The sequence below is a fragment of the Talpa occidentalis genome, unplaced genomic scaffold (genome assembly GCF_014898055.3).
Source record: "Talpa occidentalis isolate TD23 unplaced genomic scaffold, MPIMG_talOcc4v2.1 talOcc4.3, whole genome shotgun sequence".
NCBI lineage: Eukaryota > Metazoa > Chordata > Mammalia > Eulipotyphla > Talpidae > Talpa > Talpa occidentalis.
This window is the reverse complement of record NW_023603184.1, coordinates 117,238,431-117,266,083: the sequence shown is the minus strand read 5'-3', so window position 1 is coordinate 117,266,083 and position 27,653 is coordinate 117,238,431. Positions and strand designations below refer to the sequence as shown.

At 34.5% G+C, this 27,653-nt stretch overlaps 1 protein-coding gene across 2 annotated transcripts in view; it reads left to right on the top strand.

Annotated features, from left to right (window-relative positions):
* Window positions 1–27,653, top strand: part of TMEFF2 (transmembrane protein with EGF like and two follistatin like domains 2) — a 231,002-nt gene that overhangs the window by 5,952 nt on the left and 197,397 nt on the right. For both annotated transcript variants that reach the window (XM_037523736.2, XM_037523735.2), the window contains exons 3-4: window positions 4,900–5,029; window positions 9,217–9,243. In XM_037523736.2, coding sequence (XP_037379633.1) covers window positions 4,900–5,029; window positions 9,217–9,243 — 157 coding nt within the window. The remainder of the gene's footprint in view (window positions 1–4,899; window positions 5,030–9,216; window positions 9,244–27,653) is intronic.

The window sequence follows — 27,653 nt, the reverse complement described above, 5'->3', positions numbered from 1 at the left end:
CTGAAGACAAGGAAGATGTTCATAATATTTATATTCCTATATGCTGTTCTAAAATTGGTGAGGTCATCCACTCTGTTTTTCTGTTTTTTTAAATACAAAACAGGGTGTATACTATAGTCTCACTTGTTGAGAGTTAAATTTCAAAGAGAAATGGGTGTTTGTGTGTATAATGCTTTCCAATTTACATTATCATTGTAGCACCAAGGTAAACATGCACTTACCTTTACCTTTCTTAGATGATTTAAAATAAATGGATTCTACCTTTCAAGCATATGGTCTCATTTATTTGCCACAACTAATCAAGATCATTATTTTCTCCTCCTTTTAAAGATGAGGTAACTAAGACCCATAGTGTAAATAACTTGCCATTAAGTGGTGATCCCAAAGTGAAAGACCCTAGGTCCTTTGCCATAAAAATTTTTTCCAGAACATTATGATTGCAAACACAAGTATCAATAACAACAACAAAACTACTAATTTATTGTAGACAACTTTTATTATCCAGAGTAATATAACTAATCCTTAGGTGATGATGTGAGTTCCAAAAAATGGCCTCAACCTCATGCATCCTACCTTCCTCTCATTATACTAAATGATGTGCTGGTCAATCTGGTGAATCTGTTTTGGGAGTAAAAACTTGGAGGAAACAAATGGATGAATAGATGGATGGTTAAATAGATAAATGGGTATATGGACAAAAGAAGAAAGAGAAGGAGGGAAGAAGATACATATGTAGTTATTCACAGATAGTATTGACCATGCAATAAACAGTTATCACTTTGTGATTAAAATATGATGAAACCTTATGTTTTTCAGGTATTATTCAAATATTAAATGTTTTTATTCTTTAATAAGTTATATTTCAGGTGCAATCATTCCAGTTTCTGAGACTGCATAGTAACTTGCGAGAATGTAGTGATGCAATACAATGAACATTTATTTTGCTCATAAATCTGCAAATGATATTAGCTTAGTGGAGGAGGGAAATCCAAGTCTTGGTGTTGTGCTCTTCTCAGAGCTCTCACTCATATATTCAATTGTCAGTTGGGGGCCTTTGTCCTTTACCATGTGGTTTTTTCTGTATGGGATAGTTTGTGTTTTCTCATAGCACAGTGACTGGGTTTCAAGGGCGAGCAGCCAGAGGGAGAGAAAAAGTCAGGTAGAAACTGTATCCTTTAATAACCTGGCCTTGAAAGTCACAGTCACTGGGACCACAGTCACAGGCCTGCCTACTCTTAAAATCATAAAATTATTGCATTTAAAGAAATGTCATCCCAGAAAAGTAAAAGCTACTTAGGGAACAATTGAAGGATTGGGACATATGCAGCATTTTAAAATCTTTTTCTTTTTTGGAAGAGAAATAGACTATATCTAAGCCATTATTCCTCAGTCTTTGACAACTGGGAATATAACAGAATTAGCATCTGTGGAGCACCTTCTATATGCCAGACTCCAGGGAAGGTGCTGACAATATATAAGTCATACATAGTTTTCGATGCTGAAATCTCAGCCGAAAGAAAACTTTGTTAACCAAACAAGCAATAAATTATGTGGAAAACTTCTCATAAATTTTTTGTTCATTTATAGCAAAATGAGTTCCATATATTCTAGTGTGTCAAGTCAGTGAATCCACTTGAGTAATATGTAGCTGCTTTCTTAGGCAATGTGAACATGTTGGAACAAAATCATTCTACTGAAAAACATATTTGAAAATAAACTTAAAATTTTGAAACATCTTAGGAAAAATAGAATCACTTTTCCCTCGAGAGGAAGTCTGTACACCACATACATTATGGGCCTAACCATCTGGGCCTAAGTCTTGTTTTTCTCTTACCAGCCAACTATGTGGCCTTTAGCAAGTCTCTTAACATCTGAACCTGTCCCTTCATCTGAAACAGAACAGTATTATGATTACCACTAAAAACTATATCCAATAATTTGGCATATTGTAATGTGGTAATTAACCTATTTTTATGCTTCATGTTATCGTGTTTTCCTTTATTTTTCTTATTTTAGAAATGCATGTTTTAGTGTCTATTATGGTGATCATTAGTTAAAATACTTATTGTGAGAGACAAATAATTTACTTTTCTTTTTATAAGTGAATATTCCAAAGTGTTTTAAAAACATGACTTAATTCCTCCATGTACCATGTTAACCATTCAAATGGGTAATGTTTAAACTTGCTAAATATTTCATTGTTGAGTGATTTACACAAGGAACTACACTAGGCAGAGAAAGAAGTGGGAGAACCAAGGACCAGACTTCATTCCTGAACTTTAATCATTGAGATCATGCTTCCTCCTTGTGGTTTTCATACTAGTGAACACAAGTCATGGTACTAATGGCCAAAAACATTGTTCTGATAATCTACAGTTAAGCTCTTTCAGCTCAATACAAATCTCCCTTTTGGCTTGTGCATGGAACTTGGCAACTCTCTTTTTAGCACTGTTCACATTTGGCTTACAGAATCCCTCCGAGGTGGCATATGAACACTTTATCAGTTGACTCGATATTTTAGGATGCATATCAGCATTGTGTACTAGCACTTGACAGAGATAATAAATACTTCCCGGCCCTCACTGCCTATCCACTGACTACATCTGAGTAATCTGCAAAAGGAAATGAGAAGGATAAAGATAGAAATTCTAGGGATTGGGAAAAGAAAACATGGACTAAAATCATCTACACTAGGGTTAGAGTTGGTGATTAAAAAGTAACCAGGGACAGAAGCATGAGACTCTAACTAGTCCCACCTTACACACTACTTATGGCTCTCTTTTGCCTCAATGTGTCTACTGACTACAATATATTACCAGCAGTTCTCCTCCTTTGCTCAGATACCATTGTAGGTTAGTGGCTCCTTATAAATCCACCCTGCATATTCCTGAACACAGTACAGCTACCAAACGCCTATCCACCCATCTGTCTCCTTGGCCATGGTCCTAACATGATCATGAAACTTTTTTTTTTTTGGCTTTGTCATCAATACTATTTATTGGAAAATTCAACCCTTCACTGACGTTTTGCTAATTCTTATTTTCCTCAATAGTGATGAAGATAGTCGGTCCCATGGTAGATCAATTTTCACACTTAAGTTAAAGCTTATGAGCTTATGGAAGGCAGCCCATGCTACACAGGTATCATCTGATTAGAAGTGAATTGCTTATTGAGTTAAAAATCTCATTAACAAACTCTTCCCATCTAAACAGTTTTCAAAATACAGTCATATAGACCGACTCTGGGAGCTAATAGTGAAACTATGGAAAGGATTTATTATGTATGGGGCCTCCAGAATGTCTGCAATAGAAATTGTAGAAGTAGGGATATGGCATATTAAAATCATTTTAACCATATTTAAATTGTTTCTATGTAGATTTGATTCAGTATCTAAATTACCATGTTAACACTTATGGTAATCATAATGGGTGTTGTACAATTTGGATTTACAATTGGAAGAAAATTATATCACTTTTAGTAAAGAAAAAAAATTTAAGTTTTTCAATAATAGATAAGAAATAAGAGATATAATAAGACTTATTTCAAATAACATTGGCTTATACCATTTATAAACCATTGGGATGATTAAGGTATAATTACACAAAGTCAAAGAGTAAGAGTTAAATGGTTGCTTGGGCAGACAAAATTACAGCTATTATAAGGAAATAGAATTAAAAAATAAATCTAGGGTTTTATCTATTAGATTTTAAGCTTATTGAGAATTTGCCCTTTTTTGCATAAACTCTTGAATTATGATAGAGTTATAGTTAAATTATCATATATATTAAAACTTTCCTAGACATCTTAGATCATTGGTTTATTTTGTATATTATGAATTCAAATATTTTAATAAAGGGTAGAAAAAATTCAAAAATTCAAGTATTTTAATAGGGGGTAAAAAACAGGAAAGCGTTTTCACATTTATGCATATGTATTATTTGCTTTACCTAGTTTCTGACATAGGTGGGTATAAGTAATCATCTTGATCATTACATTTGTTATAATTAAACAATGAAGCACATCAGTGGTAGTAATCATGAGATAATCACATCTCTGGCATAATTAGCACGTGTAGGACATAGCCAAGTATTTCCAATGCCTTAGAGTATGATTATATTATGATGATTATACCCTATAGGTTACTAATTTCTTTTGTGAAATGTATACATTTTGGTAAGGAGGCTGTTTTAAAAATGAACTTCTCTATGAAATATATCAGTAATCATACTTTTGAATAGTAAAGAAGGTTTATATATTTAGTAGTTGTTAAATATTTTTCTGTCTTCCATAATCTTCCAAATCTTCTATTTCCATTGTATCTACCTCAGTATCAATGATCTTAACACATATGAAAAAATTAATTAGCTATCTAAATGCCTTAGCCAAACATTTAGAATTTTGTAAAGATTAAAATTCAGCAAAGAAAAAATTACACTAGCAGGTAATTGAATTCTTCAGCGTGTCAGCTGTGTACTTATCCAAACACATTACCTATTTTTAAATAGCTTGAATATGTTGGCATGTGTTGAATTTTTTTCCAACCAAATCAGATAGGTCATATAGCAAAACAAAAACAAAAACCCAGTATTATCTAATAATGATACATGTTTTGCTATGTCTTTTTAATATTGCTTTTCTAATTACTTTGTTGAAATTACCTGATAAATTTAGAAGTTTTTTCCCCCACTAACTGAAACAAATGACTGGTTGACTGACTTGAGATTGCTTTTGTGGGTTTTTGAATGATGCCCTTACAAGGTTAAAGACTTAAGGGTTACAATGGGGATAACTGGGAATGAAGACAAGTACATTTCTTTGTAAATGGTTACTTCGGTTCAAGATATTAGAGGCATGTGGATTCCAGTACTGACCAGAGACTTACATTGCTGTGTTCTCCAGTGCAACAATGATTATGTGCCTGTCTGTGGTTCCAATGGGGAGAGCTACCAGAATGAGTGTTATCTGCGACAGGCTGCATGCAAACAGCAGAGTGAGATACTTGTGGTGTCTGAAGGATCATGTGCCACAGGTATGTATATCACCCTGAAGACTCTCTGAAACCGCTTAATGAATTCTGAATCCAAAAATCAGGTCTTGCTTTTCCACTTATGTTATGGCCAGATAAATAATTCAAACTGTTTATTGATTAGAGAAGCCTCTTACTCTTCTATACAAAGCATGCATTATTCCTGTTCTTTGTCTTTTTGCATCTCAAATCACTTCAGCAATAAAAAGAAACTCAGCATAAAAGTATAAGTAGATATTAATGCATATGTTATTTAATGAAGTACACACAGTTGAATAATGTAGTTAGAAATCTAGATTGACTTGCCAGGTACCAAATACATAGAAACCAAAATACCAAATATATAGAAATATTTATGTACCAAATATATAGAAATAGATATGTATCCATAAAATTTTGTTTTCTTTCTGGCTTTGAATACTAGCATTGTCTTTCAGAGAGTAGCTTTGCAAATTTGGTTAAGAAGTTAATATGTGACTAACCTTAGCAGCTCTATGAAATGCTTTTCTTTGTTTTAAGCAGATTATATTGAAGAATATACTGGTGATGACCATTGCTTTTAATAACATATGTCCTTTTTTGACACAGTCAACCTGGCATTCTGCAAAGTTTTTTAGTTTTATTTTACCAGGAATATTATGAAGAAAGAGAGGGATGAGGAAGAAACTATTCAGGGTTTCCTTTTGTGTGCAGTGGTTGTTAATTTGAACAACATTGCAGGCAGAAAAAAACGCAAGAGGAATAAAGCTCTGTTTGCTTTAAACAAAGCTGCTTTCCAGTTTGGCTTTAGACATTTAAAATCAAATATATTAAAGAGACTTTGGTTCCCCATGAAAGTTGTCCTTATTGGAAAATAAACCTCTTTCTGGAAAGCCATACTTTTTTGGAGTTGGATTATGTAACATAGTAGAGGAAAAAAAAAAAAAACATGATATAAAATATGAACCTCCTTCAAATATGGAAATATAAAATAGTGCCTATGTCATTGAAAAGTCATTATTAGATAACAGTTATTTCTATTCTAGGAAATAATAATGTTAATATTTACATGTTTAATGGTTGGGGTTAGATGGTAAATGGACAAGGAGAAAGTCTCATATTTTTTAAAAGATTATTTTAAGACTATTGATTGTTAGTAATTAATAATGTTCTAAGTTTTACTGGTGACTACCAGTGTATCTAAGAATTAGTAGAAAAGAATGGTATCATTTCATGTGGACAATGATGCAGGCTATTTGGTTTTGGTTTGGTTTTTGGAGTAGCCTTTTTCCTACATGACTTTTGTTTTCCAATATGAAAGTCTTTACTTACGGGTGATTGGGAGAAAAACTGGACTGGTGTTCTACTTGTTTCTTATTTGCTAAAGCGAACAGGTCATTGCTGCTGGATCTCTGAGAATTTATAAATAAAAGTGACAGCACCATGGGCGAGTCATTGGACCATCTTCCCCAGTAGGGAAGAAGGACCCCCACCTACTGCTTTCATAGTAAGGATGAGAGAAAGAGAAAGACAAAGAGCAAACTAATTATGAAAAACCAATCTGTTATATCTGTGGGACAAAAATTTAAAACTATAATTTTGAACAAATGTAATAAAGTAAAATGGAAACTCTAACTCCCATAAACAAGGAATAATACAGCCAAATACCAGAGACTACTGATGAAAGGATTTGCTTTTTCAAAGTGACGTAGGATATCTCTCTGTCTCTAACAATAGCCAAATGAAGATTAGTGGGCAGTAGTTATATAAATATCATGAAGTTATGGTTATAGCTAACAGTATTTAGTAACAAAATCTCTTTCTTATTGTCAACCTCCAAGTTTTTGTCAGTTATTGTCAGCAACCACATCCTGCAGATGCATTCAAGTCTTTCTGTCCTACTTACTAATGTGTTATACTATGAAAATAAATACTTAGTGAAGTAGAAAATTTAATCACAATTGAGTAATCCACCCTTGGCTCATTCACATACTTTGATTTCTGCAGGATTTAATTACTAAGTCAGTCTTGCTGAATGCATCTTCCATGGACTTATAAATCTAAAAAGGTTTTTGATCTGAATAATGATGGAGAGAGCAAAGTAATTTTGATTAACCAGGTCTGACTGTAAATAAATTGGAGTTCTGACTTTTGATCTAACAGAAATTCTCATTCTTTTCTTAATAGATTTTCCTTTTTTTTTTTTTTAATGCCCTTTGACACTGAGTGAAGGTGGCAAATTGTGATCTCTGGGAGTAAAGGCAGTAGAACATATAACTTTATATTTATTATACTTCATTAACTTAGAAGTACTTTTTTGCTGAGAATATGTTCTCTGTTGGTCCTTCTGTTAAATAGCCTTACTGTCAGTTTCACCTTTTTTTCCCTGCCTTACATAAAATGCATTTAATAGCTGAGATACAAGTTCAACAGCATGATTTCTTAGGTGTTTCTCTTTCACTTTGCTTATGTCATCCAATGAGTTGCATATAGGGCTTGTTATCATATTACCACATGCATTTATGCATTTCCTCTTAAGTGTATATAAGTAAAGATAAACAGCACATAAGTATATAAAAGTAGCGAGCAACAAGACATAGTCCTCAATTTAAAGAAGTTTAAGATCTTTGTGAGAAATAAAAGGGAAACACATTTAGCTAAAACACAGGTAGAGTGTGTTAGTGCTATAATAGCACTCTTACTAGCCCCCTGGTGATTATAAGTAACATTAAATTAAGGTTTAAAATTAAGTCAAATAAAGTCAGTTAAAATTTTAACCGTGAAAGTATACAAAAAAAGATATTTGACATGCATTGACTATTGAAACACTGTCCTGTCCAAAAGAAATTGTGCTGTGACTTATAATTATCAATTTTGGTGACTGGACTATTCCCCCATTATAGAGCTGAATGCATTAGCCTTTCACAGTCTGTTATTAAAGTCAAATCATATAACTAAAATACTTTTTGATTATACATTTATCAAGAAGGGGGTTTATTGTTAATTGTTTTATAAATTAACTTGCCTTTGAGGAAGAGATATGCTGGCCCAAAGATATATGTCATAGTCACATTAGCAGTTAATTAACAATTTAACATTCTGATTTAATAGTGTTAGACCTTGTGAATTGTTAATATGAAATCCAACAAGGCTGACAATTCAAAACACTGCTCCTTCACAGCAGTGTCATTGCCTAATATGATAGCAAGGAAGACCATGGAGAGTCATCCATTCTTCCACATAGATCAGCCTTCTGTGGATTTTTGTACATTATGCTTCTTTCTGTATATTGAGGTGCCACTCAATATAGCATCATGGAGGCAAGCAAATAGAAGTGGTGTTTTATTTTAATTGAACTAGATCCTCAGACACAAATTCAGAGCAGTCACTTTTGATAGAGGTTTTGAACCCTGACTGAGATACCAGTGTGAGATTAGAGTATATCAGGTTAAAAAATTAATAGTTTTATTTCCAAGTATTAACTTTTAAAATATGTAACCGAATCTATTTAGTAAGGAAAGAAGAACAAGGTACAAGGAGATTATAATATGCTTAATAGGTGGAAGCGCAATGATTATAACTCCAACTACAAATATAGGTTGTTTCGAGAACTGAGTACTCAGAAACAGATGACTTTGACCAGCCATAATTATGTGGAAGGGAGGGGTGAGAAGAAAGAATTCAGAAGGGAGTTTATTATTTTTTCTGCCAGCATTGCTTAAGTTATACCCAATTTTAATCTCAAAGGCAAAAAGTTGTGCTCATAGTTCTACTGATTTCAAAGAGGTAGCTTTTGTTGCAAATAGAATCATTCACAATGGTGGCATTTGGAAAACATATTAAAAATTATATAAACGTTATTAACTTTAAACTGTCTTTGTGTGTATGAAATTTATAAGAAAATAAGCATTTCATTTTTCAATAATGATGTCAAACTGAGTCTGATTAAAATAAAAATATGAGATTGTTTACATAAGATAGTTTAGGAATTATTCCAAACCCATAAATATTGTTTTTGCAAAGTTTAAGAATGAAGATTGTAGTGAATTTATTTTTTTATTTTGGAAATTAAATTATGCAAATAACACATGGTCAAATTATCAGTGACTTTCTTAATGATATTACAATCTTAAATGAAGAAAGTAAATGGCATAAATATTTTTTGAAAATGTTTCTCAATCAAAAAATGAATTATTTCATTTTCTCCCCAGATGCTGGATCAGGATCTGGAGATGGAGGTAGGCATTGTCTTTTATGTATTTGAAGACTTATATGTGGATATTATTTATGGATACTTATATATATGCTATTATAGCTAAGGCAAATTCACATTTTGCGTTTTAGGGAAGGGAAAAGCATAAAAAATATCATTCTCTTTATTAAATCAGTGTGTATTCCATGCACATTATTTTATTTATTTATGAATAATACTTAAGAACTGTCTTCATCTAGGTTTTTTTTAATTCATCTGTTTGTGTCTGTGTTTTATTGGAGATAGATGTTTGTTAAAACTTCCTAACAGAAGCTTCCAAGCATATTTGACAGGATGCAAAGAATTCATAAGATAGTTATTTAAATATTTGATTTTTAAAATATGCAGTAGCTGCCATCATTGGCTAGATATTAATATGGACATGTTCATAGTTATGTAAACAAGGACCTTAATGTTTAGACTTATAATTTAAAGCTGAAGAAATTTTAGTTTTTAGAAAATTTTAAGAGTAACAAAATGTAAGTCAATGAAAATTGAAAATAAGATCTTCTTTGATTAAGTTGATCCTTAGTTATTTTTATTAAAATAAAGTATGTTTTCATATTTTAGTTGTCTGTTAAGGAAGTATGTGAGAGAACTCAAAACTTGAATAGTGTGCTCTGATGAATTTATTACCAAATAACATTTTATTTAATGATTGAATCTTCACTGTAAATTTCCCAAAATGCTTTTCCAAATGAAATACAAACAGAATTTTACCTTTGTACATAAGAAAAACAAAAAAAAATATTTCAACAGCAATATTAAAAAAGAGAGAGAATGGGGCCTCCCCGGTGGTGCAGTGGTTGAGCGCTGGGTTGCGAAGCTGCCGCAGCCTCTGCAGCGCCGGTTCTATCCCCAGCTGCTCCCCGGCCACCGGAGGAGGGTCCCACATGGCGCACAGACCTCTCCTGCCGCCCGCTGCTCCCCTCAGCAGTGTACTTCAGTCCTTCTGCCTGCTCTGCTCCCCGCTCTGGCTCTGGTGAATTCCCTCACCTTCCTGAGCTTCTGACTGTACCCAGTGCTTGTATAAATAAACAAACAAACAAACAAATAAATAAATCTTTAAAAGAGAGAATGAATTAAAACATAAAAAAACTCTCAAGACCTTGCTCAAGTTGGGGGTAAAATTATGAAATAAATGACCCCAAGTAAATATTAGTTTTAAATGCAAATTTGATAAAAGGTAAGAAAAAGACCTTGGTTTCAAGAAAGCCACATCTCCACAGCACACCTTATCTAGTTGGGGAACATGTAAGGACTTTTCAAATCACCTTATGTAATGAGAGGCTTAACTAGTTCAAACAAGCAATACAAATACTGAGAGAACACAATTAGAGCAGCGGATTGGAGCACAATTACTTTCCATGAAGACTAAATCTGAGCAGGAGTCAAGATTCAGTACAAAGGGAGCTCACAATGTATTTCGGTGTCACATGACTATGGATGTTGAGATAGCCTTTCACTTCTAGGAAATTAAGTTTTTTTTTTTCTTCTCTCTAGTTGATTAATATAGTATTTCTAAGAATTTTCCCGAGTGGTTTTGAAAAGAGCTTAGAAGAACAAATTAAAACTAAAAGAGAAAAATAAGGGAACAAGGATTGTTCTTGAGTAATAATTCTAATAATTCACAGAATGAATAGAAATTTTACCATTGAAATATTAAAATATAATCAACATAAAAAAAATGATGGTTTTGGTAGAAAGTCGTTTCTGTGCAAAATTCTGCGTATTTTCCAGCTGTTTATTTTTATGTGTAGATGACCTAATTTGACAGATATTGTAATGAGCTTCAACTGTTCCACTGTTCAAGTCTCATTAATTTTTGCATCTTTAACAAAACAAAAACAGAATACAGAATATCTTCTTTGCTTCTTCTATTAAAGCTTTATGATACTGATGTCTCCTGTTGTATTATACATTTTCTTTAATTTTTTAATAAGAGGTGGTTTATGTTTCAGTTATCAGTTTCAAGTTTTCATTCATTATAATTAATACGTTAGTAAAATGAAGTCAACCTTACTCTTCCTTGTTGCAGTTTCTATTGAAATCTTTAATTCATTATGTTATCCTGTGATCTGAATAAAATTATTTTTATGAAATAATTTCAATCACACAAATATGACATTACAACTTAAATGTGTGTATTAGTTGAAAACCAATTTCCTTTCATTCTTCTCTTCTTTTCTCTTTTTACTCTTCCTTTCAATTATAGATGCTTTCTGGTAACTTGGAGGCAAAAACAAAGCAACTTTTTAAGAGATAATTACTATTAAAAAGATAACATTAAGTTTCTGAGTTGTATATATATATATATATATATATTTAAGATTTATTTATTTATTTATACAAGCACTGGGTACAGTCAGAAGTGCGGGAGGGTGAGAGAATTCACCAGAGCCAGAGCAGGGAGCAGAACAGGCAGGTGGACGAAGTACACTGCTGCGGGGAGCAGCGGGCGGCAGGAGAGGTCTGCGCACCATGTGGGACCCCCTCCTCCGGTGGCCGGGGATCGAACTGGCGCTGCAGAGCCTGCAGGCAGCTTCGCAGCCCAGCGCTCAACCTCTGCGCCATCAGGGAGGCCCTGAGTTGTATATTTTGAAATAGTTTTTCTCAAAGTGTGGTAATGAACATTTACTATTAGCACACAAACTTTTTTTTTTAAATCAGAGACTGATTTTTTTTTTTACTAAATTACTTTTTCCCTAATCTGTTACTTTGAAATACTAATGGTTTTATATCTATAATTTTACTTAACCTACTAAAAGATACCATGAAAATGTTATAACCAGAACCTAAAAACCTAGAGTACAGTGACCTACTCAAACCTATATCCACCAGGCTATGCATAAAATATATTTGACTGACTAAGCTACATCTTCAATATAGAGGATAGATTCATCTCTATATGCAACATAGTTTCTATAACCAAGGTATCAAAGGAATCAGAATCAGTTTCCTTTGAATTAACCAAATGTGATTGAATTGCCTATGATTGTTTGGTTAATCCAACATTTGATTATTCTAATTGGTCTCTATAGGATAAATTCTCAATAATGTGTATTTAGTTAATAATTAGGTCATCATTGCAAGCACTTTGGTTGGTTAGTGGCTATTTTTATAATTTCTTATTTTAAAAGAAGTTAATATAAATTCCAGCCAGAGTGCATTGATCTAGTAAAGTGAACAAATTTACTTGCAAAACACGTGTATGTGTGACTACCATAAATTATATCATTAAACCTCCAAATCCAAAATCACTTTAAAAATACATCAACCTCCACTTTTTCTAGATTAGGTGAATGAATATTACATTAACAATGAAGATTAGACCTGCTTATTTTAAAAATAATTTAAGTTTATCAATTTGCACATGGACATATCTGTCATTTACTGCATTTGAAAGAACATTATTACCACAATATAAAAGAGATCTAGAACTTTGTAAAATTTATAACTTCTTAGTGTACATTTTATAGAGAGCTTTAAAATCTTTAACTATTGATGTGTTTATTCAAATGAAACAATTCAAAGGGCTAGTTTTATTTAGCTAAAACATGTTTACTGGTTTCCCAGCAAGACCTGCAAATGTGCACTTTCTTTATAAAGGCAATCTTTAGAGTAATTAGAAACAAATACTGCATACAATTCTTAAAGGTTGACTTTTCCCATTTCAATGACTGTGCCGTCTTTTAGTGTCTAAGAAAACGCATTAATACAAAAGTAATTGTTACTAGTTTTGAACATAAGATCTGATATTAATGGAATTCTGCTTTCAAACAATAATGCTTAGTTGAAAGCCAAAGTCTTTTTGGGTAGACTCACCCTTGACAAAAAAAAAATCCAGGATAAACTATAATTAACTACATATCTGTGTTATAGGAAAGTATGTGTGGTAATGTGTGGACCATATTTTAAAGAGTTTCAGAAAGAAGTTGAAATAAAGGGGTTGGTGCTTCAAGTTCTTATGTATAAGGAGATTTAATGTTGTAAATAAGACAACGGGTGTGTGTAGGAGGGATAATAACATCTTATCCACCCACAGACTTCCTTAAGCAACAAATACTGCAGTAAGAAAAAGTATTAAAGGAGCCTCCACTCAAAATCCAGGAATGTGTGGGTGGTTAAAAGATAATTTTTAACCCCTGCTTTTCTCAAAGTCTGTTAGTCATATTATGAAGACAGGCTGTGAATATTTCCCATGCATCCTTTTAAAAACATTTCTGGATTGATTAGATTTTTGAGAGTCCTTAAAACCAAAATTAAGTTTATTAAAGTAATAAAAAGTATATTTTAACTGTTAACATAATTATAACTGTATATTCCTGCTGTAGGTTTGGAGGAATCTATAATTACATTTTTAATCATATGAGAAATTGTTTGGTATTGAATGTAGAAATAAAATGTTTCTAAGATACATAGTACAGACACAATTATATTTTTATTTCATCAGGTAAAATAAACTATGTATGATTTATATAATTATATAGTTTTAAGATAATTCTTTCATACATTAATTTCAGATATGAATAGTAACAAGTCCAATTAAATTTATGTCTATTCTTTTTATAAAAATACCTGATGTTTCATTATCTAGAAAATTGTTATGGTAACTTTGGTGGACAAAATCATTTATATTAGTTTATTGTATAATTGTTCAATGCAATTTTTCTTTATATAGTATCATTCAGATTTAAGAATTAAGACATTCATTTCATATATACTTTGATAAAACAAAAAATGTTTAATTGCAGAAAGTTGTAGACCTTAGGCTGCTATTTTTGATTATGTGTATTGTTAAAAACTGGATGGTTATTTTAAGACATTTGGGAATTTAAAAATCATTTTTAAATATTCCATGCTTCTCTTGTGGTTTAATGATATTCTGGAATTTGATTGAATTGAACAAGCCTTATATACTTGGGCACTATGGCAAGATTTCTGGAGTTGTAAAGATGATTATGACAGTTCTTTACATTCAAGGAGATTACATGTAAATTCTCTTCTCAGCATAAAATGGAAAAATTATGATTCTAATTATCCAAAGAAACATCATGCCCAGCTGAAAAAGGTATTAAGTATACAGTAAATAAGAAGGAACTGAATATTGGTTCCATAAAGTATTATTACATAAGGCTAAGTAACTTTTTTCTTCCATGGTGGCTGTACACATTCCCTTTTCTGACCTTGATTTGAACCTTCTCTACCTAACTGTCCTGGTCAGATTTTGGCAGGCACTTTGCTCACAATATCTCTTCTCCACTGGGTTCTCATGAGAGCCGTTATCTGACAGCAGCTTAGCTGAAATGCTGATTCAGTAAAGAAATCCTACCATGTGTGCAAGATCCTGGGTTCCTTGGGCAACGTGTACCAGGAGAAAGCAGAAACTATCTTTGCTTTTGCTCTCCCACACCTGACTGTTCTGCTTGGAGATGAGCTTATAGCAATCTGAACCTCCCCTGAAACCATAGCTCAGCTTTTCATAGGTTGAAATTCACTTTTCCCTCTCTTTCCCTTGAATGGAAACAATATTGTGATGTAGTAATGGAATAGAAGTAGAATGGATGAGGAACCCACAATGGATAATGAAATTGGAAAAATACAAAAAGCAAGCTGAAGGAAGGAAACAAAATGAGAATGATGGAAAATATGAAGGGAGGAGAAAGGAACCTTTGCTATTAACAGGGCTGTAGTGTTTTGTTTTGTTTTTTTCAACACATGACTGCCATCGTAAAATAAAAATAGCGTTCTCTTTCTTTCAGTTCAACAATAATAGTTGTCAAATTTCCAGAGAAGATTGCTTGGAAATCTGAAATGGATGCTGCAAAGTTTTGTCTGCATCATCCGTATGAGATTTTTAAAACTCTGTCTGGGAAAAGAAATGTAATCATGTGCAGTGTGATAGAATTCTATGGATAACTTCAGATTATGAATCCCAAAATTTATATTCTAGATTATTAATTGGCTTGCAAGATGCCTTTTTGATATTTTACTCTCGGTCTCCTTGGAGATTTCATTTGCTATCTACTTATATAAAGAAGGTTATAATAAATTAATGCAAAGAACTTTGAATTACAAAAAATTTAAAATGAAATCAAAAGAATTTATATTGCCATTGTTCTTTATTCCAATTTACTCTAAGACTATAATTTATCTGAAGAGTTTAATTAAGAAATTGAATCTTGGGACTCCCTGGTGGCGCAGGCGGTTGAGTGCAGTGCTGTGAAGCTGTCTGCAGCCTCTGCAGTGCTGGTTTGAACCCCGCCAGCCTCGGAGCAACCCACATGACGAGCAGACCTCCCCTGTCTTGCCCGCTGCTTCCCTCAGCAGTGTATTTCGTCAGTCTGCCTGTTCTGTTCCCCGCTCTGTCTTTGGTGAATCCTCTCACCCTCCCACACATCTGGCCTGTACCCTGGTTCTTGTATTAAAAAAAAAAAAGAATTTGAATCTTTAATTAGTGATTTTAATTCCATGATTTAAAATATTGGTGCTGATATAATAACAAGAATTCTATGAATTTAATCACAGTTTTCAGTGTTTAAAAGGATATAGCTAACCCTGATGGGAAATTAAGTCACATAGTTGATATTAGAGGAACTGCAGTAGACAAGATAGATAAGAAATAAGTAGTAATAAAAAATTCAAAACAGTAAATAATTATTCAGAAAACTACTATGGCAGACAGATTGCCTCCCTGGAAAAGCAAAACAAAAAGAAAAGGAAAACGGAGCGATTCACACAAGGGATTCAGTGTACTTACAAGGAAGAATTTCTATCAGGACTCTGAGCTTTGCATAGTTTTTCTAAAGGGATTTGAGCTTTCTCGAAAGAGATTATTTTAAAATAGATGGGAAGATTTTATTACAGCTTGATATCACAACATGAATTTAGATATATTTATTAGAATACCAGTAGTCACAAATGCATATTTTTAAAGAACTCTATGGTCTATAAAAAGCACTACCATAACATAAATCTATTTAATCACAATAACATTTGGAAGTGTGGATGATGATCAGGAAGGGTGAGCATCTTACCCATAGTCCCAACAATAACACATATGGTAACTAAGCAGATCTTTGAACTTCAAGAAGGAAGGAAATTATATGCTACAAGATTATCCTACCTCTCACAGCAGTTTTCAACAACTAAACCAGATTCTTATTCTGTGGTTTGTTTAAATTATACATCCTATTAATAATCATATCAATTTTCATTAGCCCCATTTCCTTACCCCTTTCTTACTTTAATTTTTATTCCTGAAATCATCCATTCTAACCCATGTAGTACTCAAACCTTTATGGGTTTTTGCTTTGAATGTCTTCTAAATTACTCCAACTCCTTGGTCCATGGCACATAGTGATTGCCGTTTACTCGTGTCTATTAACTACCCTCTTTTTCCCCCTCCTAAAAAAAAAAGAGTAATCACTCTCAGGTTCTTTATATACTTAAAATTCTTGAGGAAAATAAAGTATGGCTGAGTCTAGTGTAAAACAGACTCTGGAATAAATTTCTGTGGGTTGGAATCTGGCTCCACTGCTTACTAGAAAAAAAGTTTGAAAAGGCAGGAAAAGCAGAAAACACACACACACACACAGATTACTTGAGTTCTGTTTTGACTCTTCATTTGTGATACTGACAGAATTTCCCATGGAGTAGACTCTCAGTATCTGTGGGAGAGAAGAAAATAGGATTGGACAGAGGAGAGATTGACCTGTTGCAGTTTAAAAAAGGCACAGCAGCACCCAGATGGACTTTTCCATTTGAGTGCAAGCCTGTGAGTTGTGTAGAATCAGGATGATGGTCTGGATCTTTACACCCCAACACTGAGCACCACTGATATACATGATCCAAAAAGGGAGTGTGTTTCCTTGGGGCCAGCTGGCTCTCCTCAGCTGCAGAGTGGACCTATAGAGGGACTCAACTGAGCTGTCTGTGTGCAATGCTCCCAGTACCTGACCAGGGGAAAATGTGGGCATTGCAAATGTGAAAACAAGGAACAAAACAGAAAATCCCTGCCCTTGTAAAGTTTATTTCTTAAGAAGAGACCCAGACAGGGCCTCCCTGGTGGCGCAAGGAGTTAAGACGCAACCTATGAGGCTATCCACAATCACTGCAGCACGAGTTTGATACCCGGCCAGCGAGCTACCCACATACCATGGCAGACCTCTCCTGACTCACCTGCTGCTCCCCTAAGCAGTGTATTTCAGTTGGTCTGCCTGTTCTGTTCCCCACTCTGTCTCTGGTGAATCCTCTCACCCCCTACAACTATGGCCTATACCCCAGTTCTTGTATGCATAAATAAATAAATCTTTAAAAAAGAGAGAGAAGAGATCAAGGCAGTAAACCAAAATACAAGGGAAAATATAAGCTCTCATAGGGTAATGAGTGCTTTATAAAAGGGATAAGAGGAATGAGGGAAAGTTTTAAGGGGGGGTATAGATGTGCTAATTTAGTAACCAGGAAGTCTTGGACAAAGATAAGAAGGAAATAAATCTTGTAGGGAAGCAAGAAAAGGCAATCTAGGAGGGGAAACTGAATGCAGATGTTCTGAAGCAGGTGCCTAACTCCTAAGGGTGTTCCAGAAAGATCAAGAATGTTAGTTGAATTGAAGTGAGAGGGGGGTGCTTGGAAGAGAGATGTGGGTGGCCACACAGACCCTCTTACAGGGTTTGACTCTTCCTATGTAGGAGCTGTGCACCTTAAGAATCTGAAGCAGAGATCCTGTCATGATCTCGCTAGTGCTTTTTTAAAAGGAGTGACTGTTGCTTTACAGTAAAGAAGGAAACGGGGAAGATATCCGCAATTAAAATCAAAGCTTCTTTTCTCTGGTTGTCATTGATTTTCAGGAGTTTGTGGTATATTCTCTGGAGTATACCTTGTCTTTCTTAGAAATACCAGTCTGCTTTCCATCTGAGGGACATAGTCTATGGTTATTTATTGAATAACTCATCCAAGGTTTTCTATAGTTGAATCTATTTTTTTCCTATTAAGATATGTTTTTGTTTGGGGTTTTATTTAAAATGTTCTTTTGCTCTTTGGATATTTTGAGGAAGCAGAGAATTTCAGTTGTTATGAGACAGTATTTAATATATAGGAATCTCTCTGCATACGGCGGTGCATGCCAAATTGCACTGAATTTGTTTCAAATTTGAATTTGAAAGTATATGTTTTTTCCCCCTGTACTAAATGTATAATACATATTGTAGCATATGATTTTCAATATGTACTTAGCAAAGAACAATTTTATTTTCTCTGGTAAATTACACACTTGTTACAGCTTTGGGATTAAAAAAAAATCCAGGAATAAATAGAAAACAATATGTTTAAATAATGTTAGCATCCTGGCTCAGTGAGTCAAACCAAAAGAATTATTCCAGTGCCTGTCAGTGGTAAACTGGTTCTGAAAAAATCTTTTAATGTTGTATTCTTTGCTGATTTTTCTTTGCAAAGAATAAAAGGGGAATTAGCTGGATTTTAAATAAAATTGGATTGGACTGAAGATTCCAAGAACTTGTTCTGCAAATGGATCATTTAAACTGGATCCATTCCTAGTTAAATACTACTTCTTCTGAACTTAGTATATTTTGCCATTTTCTCTCATTTTCCAGCTTTTTTTCACTCCTTAATCCTATAGCTTGGCTGTCTGGATGGCTTTTCTGTCATTATTTTCTTTACATGAAAACCACCAGCAGACAGATTATGTTAGGGGAATCAGTTAAAGAGGTAACCCATTTCTGTGATGGCATCTACATGAAATTGATTTATTCTGTGCATATTTGGTCCTGACTAAATTTGGAAATTTTATGTGATCTTATAAGCATTGAACTAGGGCTAGAGTCATTCCAGATATACTCACTGTCCTCTCCAGAGATTGTAGCACTTAGAGAAGAACATGACCTTTGACAAATAGAATTTCTGACACATTGATTTAAGTGGTAATTGTGGAAATTTGGTGAAAAGGCATGTTGAGCAATACAGTGTCATCTCTTTGGAGTGCTCTGAGCTTTGCTATATAGTCTGAGAGCTAATCCTCAAGGGCTGGGAAGTTTACAAAAGACAGCCATCATAACAGCTTGAAAATAGTTATCTTTGAAAGTAGATGTTATTTTAAAATATAATTAAAGACTTTCTGTGACAGGGAAGCTTGGAAGATCCCCACCTGCCTGAGGATGTCAGATCTCATCCCTTCATACCTTATTCCCTCCATCAAAGTCTTCAATAAAATTGTTAGATCCCCCAAAATAAAAACAAATATAATTAAAGAGAAACACAGTTGGCAGTTCCAAGAAAAAAGAGAATTAGTAGTATAGTTACTCTGCGTCTTAAATAGTTCATGATATTAGATGCTTATATCCAAGACATTCATGTTCTCATTGCCTTTGAGGTCCATGATGTCTAACCACATTTAGGCATTGATTCAGGGAACTCCCTTGGTCTTTCACAAAAGGAGAACACCCTTATGCCAAGCTCTGTTTTGAAGTGAATGTGGCAGAAATATAAAGCAAGTCCAGAACTATAAATCAGCACACTCTGTGGAATTTCTATTATGAATATCTCCAGACCTGTCACCAACCCCCTCTCTGTCCCTAGTCATCTCTTGTCTCTAACATCGAAAAGAAACATCTTCACAGGTTTTTGTGCCTCTAGTCTACTTGTCCTAAATTTTTTTCTTACCTTCACAGCTGGAATAATTTATATAAATACTTATCTGAGCATATGAGCATATAAAGTCAGGCTTCCCAGTGGGAGATTTAAAGCTGTCCAAAACTAGTCCAGAACTGGTCCATATCTCTCCCCTATCTTCATTAGTAATCTTCTTCCCCTCACACTTGATACTTCAGGAAGCCTTTTCTTTTTTTTTTTTAAAGATTTATTTATTTATACAAGAACCGGGGTACAGGCCAGATGCGCAGGAGGGTGAGAGGATTCACCAGAGACAGAGCGGGGGACAGAACAGACAGACTGACAAAATACACTGCTGAGGGGAGCAGCGGGTGAGACAGGAGAGGTCTACTGCGCCATGTGGGACCCTCGCCGGCCGGCTGGGATCGAACCTGTGCTACAGAGGCTGTGAACAGCTTCAGAGCGCGGCGCTCAACCGCCTGCGCCACCAGAGGAGGCCCCAGGAAGCCTTTTTATTGAGAGCAGTTCTTTAGGGTACAATGTCAATTAATTTCATGCCTCTGTGCTTTGCTAATATTCTTCCCTTTTCCTGAAAACCTTCTCATGTTTTTGCTTAAACATTATTCATCTTTCAAGACTACATCAGGAATCACATTCTGTGAAAGATTTCTCTCAATTCCATCATTGGACTAAATATCTCTTATCAATTCTACATGTATCACCAGTCTGACTCATTTAATCTGTGGGTGTGTGTGCCTGAAGCCAATTATTATTAATCACCCATATATAGCCCACAATGTCTGTTCTTAATAAAATCTCATTAAATATTTGCTGAACTGAACTAAGGTTCTAACACTAACAACAAAAAACTGGTTAAATTTTGAAATGTTTTCATTTACATTCATATACTACAGTTTAAATTAACAAAAGTTAATGTCGAGATTTAGCATAGCAAAATAACTGTAGAACTATTTTAATTTCATAAAAGAGAAGCAACCCCCCCAAAACTCCCACAACTTTAGAACAATGGCCCATCTCATCATGCGTAAGTCAAAAAGATATTTACAAACCTAAACCATCTTCAAAAAGAGGCACCTACTTACATATCCAAGACCTAAAGAAAATGAAGGGAATGTAGGAGACTTCAAGCTTAAGCTGAAAGGTTTCTCCTTTGCTTCTCCTTTATTTTTGAGAAACATGGTGTCTCATACTACCATATCAACTTGTTCTCTTGTGATTTAACTCATTCTCCTAAAAGTTGTGCACAGAGAAAAAAAAGTCAAAGTTATTTTAAGATTCTAGTTAGTTTGTAGGTAATTGAGGTAATTTTACCCTATGTGAATACTTTACTCCACATCCAAATTACTTATTAAAATACCAAATGACTTTGGCCAGAGAATAGAATCATTTGGAAATCCATTTGATGCCTTCATTTAACTTGACATTGAACCAGTAAAAAAAAAAAAAAAAAAAAAAAAACAGTCTGTCTTTTCTTAGTTTTCAAGGAATTACAATGATTATCCCACATAAAATGTACTTTAACCATCAAAGAATATTACTTGGAGAGAAAAAAAAAAACAGTGAATATTAGTTCCTTAGATCTAGAAAATTTCTTACTTTAATGAAATAACAGAGTACAATTCTATGAGGTTCAGCCTTTTACTTACGAAATATGTAATGATTATCAAAATGGAGCTTCATATAATGCCAGGGAGGTTCAAGAGCAAATGATTTTAGAGTCAGTCACGTCACTGTCATCAGACCGAAGAAAAGACACAACTGACAGTTTCATAGAACTGAGTCTTTTTAGCTGTCTTCTATCTATTGTCCTGTGTTACAGGGCATATGAAGACATGAGGCAGGCAAACCGCTTGAGTGTCCTCTGAGCCTTAGATTCCATGTCCTTCAGCCTCAACCTTCAAATTTAAAAGAATTTCCATCAAAATATATTTCATCACTTTGAAATCATTTCCTTTGCTCAGTCACTCTCACAAATGTTTACCTGTCTTAATGCAAATCTTTTGGAAATTTCTACAGGAAGGTAAGATGTTATAAGGAAAGAATTTAAATGATGGATATTTCAGGTTCTTTTGCTATTTACCATCACTTCTGCATCTGTCTTGCATAGACTGTCAGGAGAATATGACTATACATTGTGTATAAGCTTCAAAAAAATAGTCAAGAGTTTTGAGGCTGCCCTTATGTGAGTGCAGGCTCCCATGTAACTCTCCTCTAATCCTCTCTTTTCTGGAGCAACAATACCTGAGGGAAGAGGGGAGAATAAGTCAAGGGAATAAATATGCGTAGAATAGAATACAGACATTTTCAAGGTCTGGAAAAATAAAGACTCTAATCCAGAACCACTTAATTCTGTAGAGGATGAAAAATAATTTCCCTCTACTCATCTAATTTCTGGACTAATCCACCCCCTGCCATAATGCATGCCTCCGGTATTCAGACAAGAGACCTAGGGAAACTGATAACTTCAGCTAAATAAATCTTCAGTTAAAGGCAAAGCATATTGGGAGAAACAGAGAAGTCAGTTTGGGAGATTACCAGGAAAGACACAGTAATCAAGGGTCTGATTGCTATATAGTTGTTGTTTTTTTTTTTTTTTAAGATTTATTTATTTATACAAGCACTGGGTACAGTCAGAAGCGCGGGAGGGTGAGAGAATTCACCAGAGCCAGAGCGGGGAGCACAGCAGGCTGAAGGACCAAAGTACACTGCTGAGGAGAGCAGTGGGCGGCAGGAGAGGTCTGTGCGCCATGTGGGACCCGCCTCTGGTGGCCGGGGAGCAGCCGGGGATCGAACCGGCGCTGCAGAGGCTGCGGGCAGCTTCGCAACCCAGTGCTCAACCGCTGCACCACTGGGGAGGCCTGCTGTATAGTTTTAAACTGCCGTCTTCTCCTTTGATAAGAGATAAAGAGATTTGGTCATCTTGCTTTCTTGGACAGTCAGGGAGACATCCTTACCAGTGGATATTTTCCTTCACAGATGTAAATGTCTCTTACAAAAGAATAATTTCTGCTCAGTTTCAGAGCTTTTCCTATGCCCCCTGTTTCTTAAAAATAAGCAGCTCAAAATAATCCTTATGCCAAGGAGGCAGATCTTGGAGTGGCAATTTTGCTCCTCCGCAGTTCCTCTTAGCCATTTTTTCAGCCTACAGTTAAAAGCCGGGTCTGGCGGAGCACATCCTGTCCTTGCCACAAGTGATAGCGTCACAAACTGGGACAGGTGCCTCTTCCTGCACCTGCAAAAGGATCATAGAAGGGAAAGGCTGTTTTTGTGAATTCCACAGAGTTGGCGGAATGAATTTATGAAAGGGTCTCTGTTACACTGAATAATCTATTTGTTTCAACAAAGGCTTCAATTTTCTAGAGTCAAAGATACTTTTCTAACTTTTTCTCAGTAGTTTTCTGCTCTAAATATCTGAGAATTAAAAAGTACTACCTTTGACATTTCTAGTACACAGGATTCACTGACAAAGCTGAAGAAGCATTCCTTTTGACAAAGTTTCTAATTTTTGTACCTCTGGGACAAGGCCAAGCTAAAGGAAAATGCAGTAGCTGCATACTACTCCCTGAGGTTACTGGCAATGAAAAGAAATAGATGAAAAAGAGCTGGAAACAGTTAATTAAATTACTTTTAGATATGCTGCTTTCAAAATGGCAATTACAGAAACACTGATAAAGATATATTCACAGCTAATTTACATTTATTTTAAATGAATCATTAAAATTTGATCTTTTTAATAATTAATAAACCCAGTATAACAGTCTAAAGTTAATTTATACTGTCTTTTAATAAGATAATCATGATAAGTACCTACTATGTGTCAGCTATTTTGCAGTCATATAGTATTACTATAATTCTTTAAGAAAGACATATCTCCATTTTCCAATGAAGAATATAAGACACAAAATTAAGTTTCTTATCCTCAACCAGGCAGTTAGTGTCACAGTCAGGATTGAAATTCAGACCCTTGCAGGACCAAAGTTTCCTTTCCCCAGTCTTACATATAATCTGCCCTGTATTTTCATGTTGAGGACTTAAAATTTTTTAAAAATGTTTTTTTTTAACACATTAGACACTTACTAGTTTGACTAAAATAGCATATTACTGTTAAGTAAGAATTGTGCACTAATGAGAAACATCTATGTTCTTTATTTTGTGTGATATGACTTTGGCTTATTAATCCCTGTATATGCATTCACACACATGCAGTTTTTTTCTTTATTTCAGAGTGTTTATTCCACTAGTATTTATTGATAATACACTACTAATTCCTACATTATACTGCATACTCTTTTTGTATAGTTGCATCATATTATTATACTTGGTGCCAGTCAAGTTTTAGAAATTTGAGATATAGAAAAAGTCTCTGTTCACAGAAAGCTTAATTCTAAAAGGAAAGAACAGGCATATAACAGTTTCCCCTGGGCATGGGGGAAAATGATCTCACTCCACCAATTTCTTGGGCAGGTCAAGGAATCAAAACAGCATCTGACTATTTGGGAGAGGAAAAAGGTCAATTTAATAAAATGCACATGATGTTGGGGGAAGACGACATTTCTACAGATAAACCTACATCAGGGCGCTATACCCACCCCCAACTACATTCTACCAGGTATATAAGGAAGCAGTGCTTGCTTTTTCCATTAGCGCCAGGGGAAAGTCTTAGAGAAAGGCCAGAACGTCTAGCCTCCAAAGTCTTCATTGTTTTCAACTCAAAATAATCTTCATGCTAGACTGGGGTGTCTTGAGGACACCAACTGAGAGAATCTTGGTGTGGTCTGTTTTGAGCACCTTCACACTCAAATAAATAAATGAAGACATTTCAGAAAGTGATCATTTATTTTAATCAATTAAAACAGGGTGATGTAATGTAAAGTGTTTTGGCTTAGTGGAAAATGTGAGATTTGCACTGAATGGTTGAATTATAAAAAAAGAACAGGGTGTGCCCAGATCCAGAGACAGGGCATACAGGGCAAAGAGAAAAGTAAATATCAGTGTCCCAAAGGACAGCTCATAGAATCCAGAAACAGAAAGAGACCACCTGTAGCTTGAGCATAGTGATTGAGCAGGAAATGGTTGGAGAGTGGAGAAATGGTAAGGAAATTGGATTTTATTCATTGTGTCAAGGGAAGCCTTAGAAAAGCTGAGTAATGTTATCTTGCTTATATATATATTTTAATTTTTATTATTTTTTTTAGGTTTAATAAGTGTTTTTTTATTATAAATTTTATTTTTATATTCCCCATACAATTGCAACCCCCTTATTTTGACCCCACCCCTTCCTGCCCCCCACCCCTCATAGAGTGTCTCTGGTTCATAGTTGTTTGTTGATTTTGATTTTCACTTTCTTATAGTTATTCTTTTTCCTGGTCCCTTATTTAAGTTTTCTAGATTCCTGCTATGAGTGAGACCATTTCTTATATTTTTAAGACTGCTTTGGTTGTTATGTGAAGAATGAATTGTAGGAGAAGCAAGTGTGAAGCAAAGAAACCAATCAAAAGGATTATTGTGTAGGACAGATGGAAATACCCTGATTACACCGGGTGGTGGTCCCAAAGATGGTGAGAAAGTGGTAGATGTACTAGTATCCTTCCAATTACTTTCCATTTCTTTCCATATTGACTTTGGTGAGGAAATATCTTACATACTAATATAAAGTAGGAACTGTAATGGAAAAGGAAAGGAAACAATCCCATCACCTCATATTGTACTCCTTAAATTCTCCACACCCATTCAGCATAAATGAATATATAGGTTTGTTTTTAAAACACAAAAATATTTCGTGGAAAATGTAGTTTTAAAATAACAAAGTCAATGCATTGAACCTATTGTATTCATTCAAGGGAATGTTCTGAGATTTTCAAGAGGGAAACAGAATGAGGTACTTTTGGGATTTTCAACCAGTGGCTTTTCAATGAAGCCTGCATATATCAAAGTTTTGTTATTCCATTTACCATTTTAAATTTACACCCCTTGAAGCATCATCACTGTTATGGCAGTAAAAGCAAAATATGAAAATAGACAATTCTGTAATTTGGCCTTTAAATGGCTTTACGTATTTATATTCTATGTAGGATATGTAACAGATTGTGATAACAGAATAAGATATAATCAAATTGCAGCCTTACAAATATAGCAGATATCATGAAACAGCTCCCTTCTGCTGACTCAGAGAGTAGGAGTTCCATTTCTATCATTTTGTTTTTTTTTCTGTAACAGCTTATCACTATCAACACCTTTGTAGCAGTTCTCCTGCTTTGTCAGTGTGAATGTCCCCACAACAGCACTTTACTTTTATTTGCCATTGCTTCTCACACTGGATTTTCTTCTCTAAAGACAACTAACTTGAGCAGCTGAAAATATAAAACTTTCACCTTCCACCTTTAGCTTCCCAGTTCACGTGGCAATTTAGGAAAAGTCACTTTCAAATGCAAAAAGCCAAGCCCTCAGAATTTGTTCAATTTCCATGGAACTACTCGTTTCTCTAAAGCTGGAAAGCCTTCCATGTCTACTATTGGAAGGGACATTTGTACTATAAATTTATAACATCACTACAATTAAGTTCTGCTTGTTGCTAGGTCTGAATGCAACTGAGGACAGCAGAACAACCTCAGAGTGAGCCCTTAGGTCATTCGCCTTGGTTGGGGACTTAATCTGTCAAATATTTGTAAACATGTCTTCTGCGTATTTCTTTCACAAACGTTATTTAAGAGTGAGCAGATTTGACTTTATATTTTGCTTGTTTTGGGTTATTTTCCATTTTTAAACATTTATTTAGCTTTTCCTTCTCCTTAAGCCCAAATGACAATTCTATTTTACCCTACAACTCACAAAAGCAATGTCTTGCTGGCTTCATAAAATGGAAATACTTTTGGACCAGTAGGGGGAGCTCACATCATGCCTATTTTGTGGTTGTAGAAAAGTTACTTTTGTAGGTTTATGTAGTTAGGGTGGAGCTATTTTAACTCTAAAGCCAACAGAGATTATGGGTTGTGGAATAAAAGTTATTTCCACCAATTGAATCATTAAAATTTGCCAAAGTTGTAAATCTCAACTATTAAGTTTAGGTGGCTTTGGTTAATGAATCTATGCTTGTTGTGACTAAATTTTTCAGACAGCTGAAATGTGGAGACTTTAGAACATGTTAAAATATTTCTTCTTGCTAATATTCAAGTCACTTTCCCTATAAATAATAGATACAATACCTGTTCCTAAGGGTTTTTGTTTGTTTATGACTGTAGATTAATATAAACATGGAAGGTACGTATGTAAGTGGAAGTGGATATATAAGGTTGAATGGATACTTCTTGCACACTGGAACTTATTTTTCTCAAAATATATCTTAGGTAAGTTTGCTTTGGAGTTGTTTGTCTTTCTTACCTTTTTAATAAATTAACAACATGTGTCATCTGATGTGGCAGGATCATGATTTCACTGACTTTCATTAAAATTAGTCAGGAATTTTGGCCTGAGGCATTCTCACCCACTCCTTTTTCTTCTTTAAGGTTATGTCCTTAGCACCCTTCAAACAATTCCTTATAATTTTGTAAGTCTCAATATGGTGACATCAAATACCTTATCATGTTGAATATGCTTTACTCCTCCCCCAGTATTTAACATGTCCACAGAAAAGCCCATTTCTTACACAATATTGAGCACAGATTTAATGCCAGACATTGAATGAGAAACCAGAGAAATTAAAAAATAAAAGATGAGCTAGACTGGTCTCCACTCAGAGCAGCAGATTCATTA